Source organism: Pelophylax lessonae (genome assembly GCF_965119305.1).
Source record: "Pelophylax lessonae genome assembly, chromosome: 2".
Classification (NCBI taxonomy): Eukaryota; Metazoa; Chordata; class Amphibia; order Anura; family Ranidae; genus Pelophylax; species Pelophylax lessonae.
The window spans coordinates 656,756,903-656,769,252 of record NC_138769.1 but is presented as its reverse complement, the minus strand read 5'-3'; the positions used below and the strand labels follow the sequence as shown (position 1 = coordinate 656,769,252).

The 12,350-nt window shown below is 45.0% G+C and overlaps 1 protein-coding gene across 1 annotated transcript in view; it reads right to left on the bottom strand.

Annotated features, from left to right (window-relative positions):
* Positions 1–12,350, bottom strand: part of LOC309548229 (uncharacterized protein) — a 287,045-nt gene that overhangs the window by 201,682 nt on the left and 73,013 nt on the right. Inside the window, exons 4-5 of the mRNA XM_082248181.1 lie at positions 4,244–4,290; positions 1,438–1,567 (exon numbers count right to left, since the gene is read on the bottom strand). Of these exons, the coding sequence (XP_082104307.1) occupies positions 1,438–1,567; positions 4,244–4,290 (177 nt within the window). The remainder of the gene's footprint in view (positions 1–1,437; positions 1,568–4,243; positions 4,291–12,350) is intronic.

Below are 12,350 nucleotides of genomic sequence, written 5' to 3'. Positions count from 1 at the left end.
TAGTGGCACTGCAACATTGCGGCGGACAAAATGGACACCTGACACTTTTGACAATTTCTTTGGGGACCAGTGACACTAATACAGTGATCAGTGCTAAAAAATGCATTGTCATTGTACTAATAACACTGGCTGAGAAGGGATTAACTTTAGGGGCGATCAAAGGGTTAGGTGTGCTCCTAGGGGGTGCTTTCTAACTGTGAGGGGTAAGGCTTAACTGGTGAAAGACAGAGATTCGTGTTTCTGCTTGGAAGAAACACAAGAGCTCCATCTTCCTTTCTGACAGAACAGCAGTCTGCCTTGTTTACATAGGCAGACCACAGTTCTGCCTCTCCTGTGAACGATCAGCGGGTCAAGGCGGTCATCACGTCCGCTGGAGCCGCTGATTGGCTCCCACTGTATCTAATTACAGTGGGAGCGGGTCGCCAATGGCGTACACATTCCAGACCCCGTGCACGAAATCACCTACAGGTACTGGATTTTGCACAGGAGGCCTGCCCTGCCGCAGTATATCTGTGTGGGGCAGTCCATAGGAGGTTAAACAAATCCTCCTACATAAGTTTTAGCTGTATATATGTAGTCCTCGCTTCTCTACATCCATTCAAAATGCTAAATTTAAAAGCTTTTCTGAGAGTTAAAAAGAAAGGGGCAGAGAGCTGAAGCTACACTCTGCAGAGCTCAGTAAGAAGAGCTCTGAGAGCTAATTGGATGGAAGGGACACACCCCCTCCACACAGAAACAGAGCTGAGGCTGTCAATCTCCTGGAGGTCCCTCCCCTCTCATCATTTTTCTCTTGGTGTCAGGAAAACATGTCAGAAATGATTCATGCTGAGCGCAGAGGAACGAAGCAGCAGACATGAAACTTGATGCTCCTAACTGAGACAAGTACACACTATGCTTTGCTTATATTTCATGTCTGAGGTTTACAGTCACTTTAAGGCCCCCTTCACGTGGGCTTTCCAATCAATTCTGCCAAACAGTTTTTCAGATGGACCTGATCAGGAGCTCCATGCAGCTCTATGGGATTTGTGTCTGTTTTCACCTGCCTACCTCAGAGTCCATCTGAAAATAGAAAAAAAAAAAAAAAGAAAAGGACTGCATCCTGCGTCCATTTTTACATACCTAACTGTGACAAATCTAAGGTAGTCTGATGTAAATTGGCACTAGTTCGCTTACATCTGGCAACTCATGATACCATCACGGGCCCCCCAATGTCCACTGTCAATGCAGACAAACTGAATGGGAACAAATGTCACAAAACTGACATCTGTCCTGTTCAGCTCAGATTCAGGAGGGGAACTAATCATGGAGAGCCTACAGGAAAAGTATAAATATTTTCACATTTATCCCCCTCAATCACCTCTCCCCACCTTGTCCTGCTCATACTATAGCTAACCTTTTCTACTTAGCACATGTACAGCAGTTTCTTCAACCTAATACAGAAGCTGTCTACTTGAAAGCCTAGACAAGATATTAACATCTGTCCACCCTTGCACATCAGCACACAGACTGGAAGAGGAATAGGCAGAGCCAATCAAGCTCTGCTGCATGCATGCTGGTAGGAAAAATGCTGACAAGAGAAGCAAGAAGAGCTTAATTATTGCCGTGCCTTCATTTTCCAGTTAGCAGGCTGCAGATATAGTGGAGAAACCACTTTTTCCCATTAAAGCCGGCCTAAATCAAACTATTTCGCAGCACAGAAAAATCTGTTCTAGCCAGGATACATGGTGTTCCTTCCCTAACCAACTTCTCCAAGGTTCAGTGGGGTCCTCCTCGGGGTAGAAGTCATTCAACCTACTTATTGCAAAGAATGGAGCCCAGGACCATTCTGAACTCACATGTGAATGCTGCAGAAAACAGCGCCATGTGATAACTTATGTGTGATCTTTACAGAATTCAGGACAATCCACTAGTGAGGACATACGAGGTGGAAAAGGACACCAAATGCCACGTTACTTGGCTGAAAACACCTGCAAAAAAGCTATTCATCCAAAATAAAAAAATCCTTGGGTGATAATTGGAGGAGAATGTTTCTTAACTGAGCAAGTACTACTCTATATATACTCCATTATTACTAGTCCGTTTTTCAATTTTCAGTGCTGTTATGACAGTTACTCGATCAAGCAACACAGTAGCCAAATTAATTTTACATTTTTTAGACAGATAGGAGTTCTTTTGGTGGTATTTAATATTTCATTACCAAGGTTTTTTTATTTTTCATCCAGATTCCTCAACAAGCACGTCAGCGGGTCCAATCGAAGTTGCACCTGATATACTTGATTAAAAGTAGATACCACATAGCTCCAGTATCTCACAAGTTTAGGGCATTTCCATAGCATGTGAATGAAATCACCTGGGTGTATTTGACACTTGGGACAAATGGGCGTGTCTCGCCGGCCCCATGCGTGTAGCTGAATCGGAGTTCTATAAGTGAGGTGTAAGACAAATAGATGGAACAGTTTGTGAGTAGCAGACACAGACACCAAAGGACCCGCCTCCAGTATCTGTTCCCACTGATCTCCATCAATGGGACCAACATCCCATTCCCACTTTTCCTGGCAAGGAAGCAGGGTCGAGTCTTGCAAGTATAACAGTGTAGTATATATCCTAGAAATATTGCCCTATTTCCTTTTCTCTCTATCTGTAAAAATAGATTCTAAGAAGGTGGACTCAACTAGCTGTAGGGGAGTGTGTCCCTTTCTGGCTGCGAAATGCATGAGTCAGTCCCATGTATTGGTATCTGCAGTTCCTGAGCTGCGGGAACTCCGCGATTAGCTGTGCAAAGGTCTTGACCTCAGCCCGGACACACAGCTGAGAAAGGTATTTAACCCCAGCCCGCGTCCACGCAGGGAAGCTACCAAGTCTGGCCAATTCGGCGTAGAAGATCATTCCACAGCGGAGTAAGGGCAAAATATCCTGAGAGGCCCAGTCTCTGTTTGACCAGCCTCCACACCTTGTTAAGAAGCCGAGAGGTAGAGCAGTGAGAGGGGACTCTGGGGAAAGGGTTTTTTTATTTTTAATGCATAAAAGAAATTACCAGAAATTGGGCATTTCTTATATCTACCTTTCGTTTTATTACCTTTAACCATTTCCATACCGGGCCTATTCTGGCACTCCTCTCCTTCATGTAAAAATCATAATTTTGTTGCCAGAAAATTACTCAGAACCCCCCAACATTATATATGTTTTTTAGCAGAAACCCTTTGGAATAAAATGCTGGTGGTTGCAACTTTTTATGCCACACAGTATTCGAGCAGAAGTTTTTCAAATGCGTTTTTTTTTTTTTTTGTGGTTTCATGAATTAGAAAAAAAACAAAACACTAAAAAGTCAGCCCAATTTTTTTGTATAATGTGAAAGATGTCGAGTAAATAGATATATATACCTAACATGTCACGCTTTAAAATTGCTCACACTCGTTCAATGGCACCAAACTTCGTTACTTAAAAATCTCCATAGGTGACACTTTAAAAATGTTTACAGGTTACGAGTTTCAAGTTACAGAGGAGGAATTGTTGCTCTCGCTCTATTGTCGATACCTCACAAGTATGGTTTAAACACAGTTTACATATGTGGGCGCGATGTTTGGATGCATTCACTTCTGCGTGCAATTTCTTTTTTTATTGTTTAGTTTATTTTTATATTTTTACACTTTCCCTTTAAATGTATTATTTTTTATCACTTTTATTCTTATTACAAGGAATGTAAACATCCCCTTGTAATAAAAATAGGGCATGACAGGTCCTCTTTATGGAAAAATCTTTCCTCTAGGCTGGAAAGATAAAGCTTAAAAAGATAAAAAAGAAAAAAGCGATCTCGGCCTTTTCAGCCGAGTCTACGGCAGTATTTACAACTGCCAGGACGGACGTGACATCATGACGTCGCGCCCGGGACTCCGTGAGTCATAGAGACTGCCGAGGACCATCCGGTCCTCGGTATTCTCTATGGTGAACTAGCGCCGCCGAAACTGCCACTATGATTCTTCTTGCAGTGCAGGGAATCGTCATCTGCAAAAGATGATATCTGAATGATGCCTGTAGCTGCAGGCATCATTCAGATATCTCCACTCAAAGTCCAGGACGTTATATGAATTTCTTGGGCTGGAAGTGGTTAAAGAAAGGGCTAAAGTTTTGTAAACAATAGAGGTATTTACTATGCTGTCCAAAGACAGCTCCGATCACAGCCATTCACAGATGCAGTGGTGGATCACGTGTGTTTTCTGGAGCACCATTTAAAAACTTCACTTACCTTTTTCAACTTGATCTGTTCCTCCTGCATGTTTAGAACAATAGGCACTGTAAAGGGAAAAAAGGGATTTGAATAACAAATCATTTATATAAATGCCAGTTTAGAATAAGGGTAACAAATATAAGCATAAATAAGTCTGGACTATATCCAATGTAAAGCCTTTTGTTTGAAAAGATATAGTGGTTCTAAAGGCTGAAGGTTTTTTACCTTCATGCATTCTATGCCTTAGGCCCAGTTCATACCTATTCATATTTTAGTGCATTTTCAGTTTTGGAGAAACACACTAGAGTCCATTTAACATGGTTTCCTATGAGTCACGTTCACATCTATGCATTTTATGGAAAGGGTATGTGAAATAATGCTGTGCTAATTCAAATTATGTGTACAGTTTCTCGTACTACAATAGACAAAACATTGCAATAGAAGTATATAGTAAAAAGTGCAGCGCTAAACAGAATTAGATAGATATAAATATATCAAACAATACATATCTAGAGAGGTATAAAGTGCAAAAGTGGCAATAATAAATAATCTTGACAATAAAGTCCATATAATGATTATAAAGAAAGGAGGATGAAAATCCAGATGTAAAAACTGTAATAGAAATGGATCGTGCCACCATCCGTGCCTCAAACACCACTGTGTGACCATCCACCACGAGATATAGTGTCCTGGGTAAGGTGAGTCTCCTGCAGGCAGACAATTGACAAGTTGTACTTCAGTAGCGCAGAAAAAAAATAGCTTTTTTTTTTTTTTACTGGATCCTTCAACCTTCTGCGTAGAAGAAGGATACGGGTACTGAAATGGCCAGCCTGCAGTCCAGATCTTTCACCCATAGAAAACATTTGGCGCATCATAAAGAGGAAGATGCGACAAAGAAGACCTAAGACAGTTGAGCAACTAGAAGCCTGTATTAGACAAGAATGGGACAAAATTCCTATTCCTAAACTTGAGCAACTTGTCTCCTCAGTCCCCAGATGTTTGCAGACTGTTATAAAAAGAAGAGGGGGTGCCACACAGTGGTAAACATGGCTTTGTCCCAACTTTTTTGAGATGTGTTGATGCCAAGAAATTTAAAATCAACCTATTTTTCCCTTAAAATGATACATTTTCTCAGTTTAAACATTTCATATGTCATCTATGTTGTATTCTGAATAAAATATTGAAATTTGAAACTTCCACATCACTGCATTCTGTTATTCACAATTTGTATAGTGTCCCAACTTTTTTGGAATCGGGTTTGTAGTTTCTTGCTGATTGGGGGGTGGCTGGGGACGGACACCCTCTCCCTCCTGCGGTGCCCTTCCTCGTTCCCCCTATAGGTTAGCTCCCTCTGACCCACTCCGGCCCGTGCCATCAGGTGGGACGGTAAAGACTGGCTCTTTTGGAGTTTGGAGACTAGGTCTCAGTTGCGCCACTGGCGTAATAGCTACTTTCCATTGGGATGCAGTTAAGTTTAGTATCCCTCTTCTTTGTTTCTCTCTCTAATTCCACTTCTCCATCTTTGCCTTCTGCTCTTTTCTTGCTTGCGCTTTGTCTTTCTCTGCTTGACCTTACCTCTTCCAATTAGCTCCCTCCCCCCTTGTTTTTTTTTTTTTCCTTTTACCTTCTCTCTCTGCCTCATGTGGAGATGGCCGCCGTGCGTATGGACCCTGTATGTCTGGTGTCACTCAAAGTGAAGGGACTTGCCTGAAAAACGTTCTATAGTACTGAATGACATGAAACGCCTTCGTGCCCATATCTGTTTCTTGCAAGAGACTAATTTCAGACTAGACAAGATCCCCAAGCTTGGGGACAGACGATTTCCTGTTGCTTACCATGGCTGTTTGTCTGAATCCAGATCCAAGGGGGTGAGCATATTGATTAGTAAATGTCCTCCTTGGGTGTACTCGGACCGGTGGTGTGATGGCCAAGGACGTGCCCTTTTTGTTAAGGGCCTCCTGGAGAATACAGTAGTTACTCTGGTTAATCTTTATTTTCCCAACTCTAACCACATTGAATTCCTTCGAACCGGTGTTGTCTAAACTGAGTGACTTTGCCGAGGGTGTGGTTATCTTGGGAGGGGACTTCAACTTCATCCCTGCTCTGGACGCCTCTAGGGGTACCTCTTATATTTCTTACACGGCCCTGAAGAGGCTCAAAAAGAACTTCCAGGCCTTCCATTTGGTGGATGTGTGGCGTATCCTCCATCCGACTGCCCGGGATTACACCTTCTATTCCCCGCCACATGATTCTTACACTCAAATTTATTTTTTTCTGCTCCCACAGTCCTTGCTGACTTGAACCCATTCAGCTTCCACTGGCTCAATTACTATTTCAGATCATGCTCCGGTGCTGCTAGAGCCTGAACTTCAGAGACCGGTCCCAAAACAGTGGCAGTGGAGGCCTAATGACTCCTTAATCCAGGACCAAACTGTCTTGGCGGAGGTGTTGGCGGAATTGCGGCAATTCTTTGCCACCAATGTCATCCTGGAGAGCCCACTCTTGATGATCTGGGAAGCCCATAAGAACTACATCAGAGAGGTCCTGATAAAAATTGTGTCCCGCTTAAAAAAAGAGCGGTCAAAACGGCTGACAGACCTTCTGGGTCGCATTAGAACTCTAGAGTCCTCCCACAAAAGATCTCCGGCTAGAGTCGATCTGGAGGAACTTACTACGCTCCGTGATCAGCTCAGGTCCCTGGCCCTGTTCAGAGCTAAGGCTACTCTAGCCAAATGTAAACGCACCTTCTACGAACATAGTGATAAGTGTGGGAAGATCTTGGCGAGAGCCCTCCGTCAACAGAGAGCTCAAACGTTTATACCTGAGGTGCTTTCGGCTTCTCGACAGAAAGTCCATGCGACGGAGGAAATAGCGGAGGTTTATCGACAATATTATGCCTCGCTATATAACTTAGCACCTGTGGCCTCGCAGAAGTCGCCAGGAGACTCACGGCCTGTGATTCAGCCCTATATTCAACGCTTGGGTCTCCCGAGCCTCTCTGTGGAAGAGATTGAGGCCCTAGAGGAGCCCCTCACGTCCTCTGAGTTGGCAGGGGCGAACGCGAGCTCAAAAGTGGGCAAGGCAGTGGGTCCAGACGGCTTTTCTCTCATGTATTACAAGATCTTTGATTATATCTTATCCCCGCACTACCTATTTGTGTATAATGCGGCGGGCACGGGGGTGGAGTTGCCGGAGGATTCTCTCCGGGCTCACATAACTGATTGCCAGGGATGGTAAAGATCCTTTATTATGCCAGAGCTACCGGAAATGGAGACTTGAAGCTTTTTACTAAGATATTGGCCATACGCCTGGCTTCTTTAATACCCCAGCTGGTCCACTCGGACCAGGTGGGATTTGTGCTCTCCCAGGAAGATGCAGATAACACAACCAAAGCGGTCAACCTGATCCATGTGGCCCAGTCTCGTCGGATTCCCACGCTGGTCCTTTTCGATCGATGCCGAGAAGGCATTTGACCGGGTGAATTGGTTGTTTTTGACGGAGACCCTGCGACATGTGAGCCTAGGCCGGAGGATGATGTCATGGACTGAAGCCATCTATTCACGGCCATCTGCTAGAGTGAAGATAAATGGTACCTTCTCTATGCCTTCTGGGATTTCCAATGGCACACGACAGGGGTGTCCTTTGTCCCCTGTGATCTTTATCCTAACCAAGGAACCCTTCCTGAGGGTGGTGCGCTCCAACGCTGACATCACAGGGCTACCAGTTACCTTGTCGATGTCCCCTAAGATAGCGGCGTATGCAGATGACCTTCTGTTTTTCTTGACCAATCCATTGATCTTCCTTCCTAATCTGCTGCAGGAGTTCCAAATATACAAAACCCTTTCTTCTTACAAGATCAATCAACAAAAGTCTGAAGCGCTCACTCTTTCGATTCCGGCTCCCTTAACTGCTCTGCTCCGGGCAGACTTCTCCTTTAAATGGAGCTCGTCCCACATCAAGTATTTGGGTATCCTCCTCCCAAATCATGTAGATCGCATCTTCGACTGTAATTTCCCCCCTCTTCTGGCCCAGATCAAGAGGGATCTTGGGGAGTGGCAGAGGGAATTATTCTCATGGTTCGGCCACTGCAAAATAATTAAAATGAATATTATGCCTCGCTTACTTTACTTGTTTTAAGCTCTTCCTATCGCTGTCCCACCCACCTTCTTTAAACAGATCAATAGGACCTTTCGGGAGTTCCTTTTGGCTCGTAGCCCTCCTCGCTTGGCGTTGACTGTCTTGAGATTGCCAAAGTTGTAGGGCGGTATGACCCTTCCGGACACTACACTCTATCATGTTGCCTGCCACCCGGCCAGAGACATGGCACCCTGAAACAATGGGTGCAGATTGAACAGTCCCTGGGGGACACCTCTTTGGAGCCACTTCTGTGGTGCCAGTCCCCTGCCCCCAGGTAGATCGCATCACACCCCATGATTGGGGCTACCCTGCATATATGTCGAAAGGCATGTCGAGATTTTCAGCTTGCTTCCCCACCATTCCCCCTCCTTCAGGTGGTAGACAACCCAGACTTTCTGCCTGGAGTGAGAGACCCTTGCTTCCGCGACCTGAAAGCCACAGGGATTTACCATATTCTACACTTTATTTCCCAGGGCAAATGGATCTCTAGGCGACAACTTCTTGCCGACCAAGCCTTTGGTTCCATTTCTTTTTGGCAAATGGTGCAATTGGCACATTTCTTGAGTTCACTACCCTCAGCAGCTTCTCATGCCAAGCGCCTCACGCCCTTTGAGACCTTATGTGTTGAGTGCTCCCCGTTGCGTCATGCTATTTCCTTGCTATATCGATTATTGACAACTCCCGTGCCCACGTATCGGCCAACTTATATCGAGCGTTGGGAACGAGACCTGGGATTGTCTTTCACGGATTGCCAGGTGGAGAGGCTTCTGTTCTTCTCGTATAAAACTTATGTTTGCTCTAAATATCAGGAAGCAGGTTACAAACTCTTAACTAGGTGGTACTATACCCCGACCAGGATCCACAAAATGTTTCCACTCTGCTCCGACCTATGCTGGAGATGTGGGGAGGAGCCTGGTTCTCTTCTCCACATCTTCTGGTCATGCCGCCTCCTGCAGACATATTGGTCCGCGGTGTTGGAACTCACCCAGAAATTCACCGACCATAAACTCACTTTGGACCCTGCACTCTGTTACATCACCACCGGTTCCCGAGGGCGTCCTACAAGAAATCTATTCTACCGATACTGATTACAACGGCTAGGAGCTGTATCCCCCTGCTCTGGAAGCAGACCCAACCCCCCTCGGTGGCCATGTGGCTGAAAAAGGTTGCCCACATTAATGAAATGGAAGATCTTGTCGCCACAGAGAAGGGCATGAGGGACCAGTTTCTTGATCTGCGGAGTACAGGAATCTCATCACCTAAATTGACAATCATTTCGTGGCAGGTTGTCTCTACTCCACCCCCCCCCCCTTTTTTTCCCCCTCGTTCTTCTCCTGGGACTTCCCCTCTGTTTATCCCTGCTCTTCTGTTTCTGTACAATTTTCGGTGCTCTCCTTGCTACTTGAGATTTGGAAAAGTTTTCTTTTTTTTTCCTGGGGCATGCTTACATTTGGAATGACACTGTGGTGGGTGTGTTGGTGGTCTATCCCCGGGTTGTGCTCCTTCGCCCTCGTTTAAGGCCACAAGACAGATGCCGGTAGAGGTGGGGGCTGCTTCTGGGGACCCCCTGACATGCCCGGATGCTTCTTGATCTTATTATTCTATATGACAATAGGCAGGATATCATGCTTGGTCGTATCTACTTAAGTTGCTTTTTTTTTTTAATGCATTTGCCATATATTTGCTGCGATGATATGCACTCTTAGACCTGCTCGATTCATACTGTATCTTGATGTTTACCATTGATGGTCATCGCTTGTATTTCACTATTTTGTCATGTTGATTTTTTCCTGCTTGTACCGCATGCCTTTTGAATAAAGAATTTATAAAAAAAAAAAAAACAATTTTTGAACCACCGACATCCACACTACCCCCTGTTCGAGCCAAAGCCAAAATGTTATCTCTATCACGGAAATATTGCATCTTCAAAATTAAGTGGGCGTGGGTATTACCTTGGGGGAGGAGGTCTAGATGGTATAATATGTGCACGTTCAACCAAAAAAAAGGGTGTGAAATGTTTATCAAAAATTTCCAAAAGCCATTGCTCGATGAATTTTGTAGGATTTTTCCCTTCTATATGCTCCGGGAGGCCAAGTATCCCCACATTATTCCTTCGGAGCCTATTTTGAATATCATCTATATAGTGTGAGATTTAGTTTGCAGTTCCGTGGCCTTGAGATCCCGCAGCATAGGAGCCAAGCCATCCTCAATATTACTGACGTGGGTCTCTACAGCTGTTGTGCGTTCCCGCACCTTTTGTATATCGTGATGTATAATAGCGACCTCTTCCCGTAGGTGTTGAAACTGGTTAGATAGAATGTTTAAGGTTGTATTACACATCTGCAGTGCTTGAAGCACATCTTTTAAAGTCAGTTCCACCCATAAGAGCACTGTGCAGATGTAGTAGTAACAATATTATCAGTCCTGGCTTTTTCTTTTTCTAACCTCATCTCACCATCTCCCTCCTATTCTACATGCTCAGCTCCCCCATTTCTCAATAGTATGCATCGGTGTCTGAGATGATACAGGAGGGTCTGGGCTAGATTTCCTAGCAAATCTCTGAAGCCTCTCCACCGCGGTTCTGTCCTTCGCTTGTGAACGTGAGGGCAACGAATCGCCATCCTGCAATCCCCCCCCCCAGTCATCGCACTCGTGACCGGCCCAGGCTTTAGTGTAAGCTTCAGCAGTAGTCCGCCGGCTATAATGCATATAAAATGCATATCAGCGTGCTTAAAGCGGAACTTTACCCATACCAAGTTGATAAAAAAAAATGTTCTTTAGCAAGAAACATACTTTTCACATTAATAAATATGCTGCTAAAACTAGTGTGGTCATGTTAATTGCCTCCAGCATTGATCCGGTTTCTTCTTGCTGGAGGCTGCCATTTTGCTGAAGTCAAGTCTAGAGAGCCTGAGCAGCAGTAAATCTTTAGGCTGCTGGCAGACTGGCCTCTACATTTCAGGCACAGTACCAAAAAATGGAGAGCAACTAAGGATGTGCAGAGCAGGGTGTATATTTCACTATATACAAAACAAATGATTTTGTGGCTTTGTAAATATGCACACTCTGTTATATAGCATCTAAGCAGGGCCGGTGCAAGGATTTTTATATGCATAGACGAAGGTGCATTTTGGAGCCCCCCTCCCCACCATCTTTCCGCCACCCCAACCCCAGACAGCAGCTCTCCTGGGAGGAGAGGACTCAGCACCATTCTGAATGAGCCCTTTTTATCAGAATCCACAGAGTTCTCCCTTATACTGTAGGGGGAACTCTGATGAAAAGGGGCTCTGGGCACTGTCATTAAGGGGGAACGCTAGCAACTCTGATGTAAAGTGGCTCTGGTGACAAAGCCCCCCTTACATCAGAGTTCCTCTTTACACCAGAGTTTGCAGAGTTCCCCCTTACAGTGTCCTCACTCACCCCTTATCTTAGGGTCCCCAGTCCCACTTACCTCTTACATTGTTGTCCATTCAATGCATGCAGACGATAGGGCACTGTGGAGAGGTGGGTGGGCTTTACGGCTTTGGGGTCAGGTGGGTGGGCTGTTGGGCACTGCAGGCTGGCACAGGCTAGGGCAGGCTGTTAGTCCTTCCTCCCCCTCACTCCCACCTTTTTGAAACTACTAGAAACAGGAGCCCAGCACACAGACATCACGTGCATCCTCCTGTGCCTGCCAGTTAGGCAGAGCTCAGCTGTCTAATCATTGACCGGCAACAAAACTGTGCATGCACAGAACAGACGGGGAAAACTGAAAATTTATGGGCGCTCTTCTCTACGGACATTTATGGAAAGGAGAAAAGCATCCTTTTTTAACAAACTGTCCCCATGTTTCTTGCTCTGACTGCTCCATTTCCCCTGCTCTGTCTGTTCCCCCCATGTCCTCTGCTCTATTCCCATCTCCCCTGCTCTGTCCACTTTCCACCATATCTTCTGTTTTTTTTTTTTTTTTTTAAATATGTGTGTAAGCGCTTGTGAAAAACAACAAATG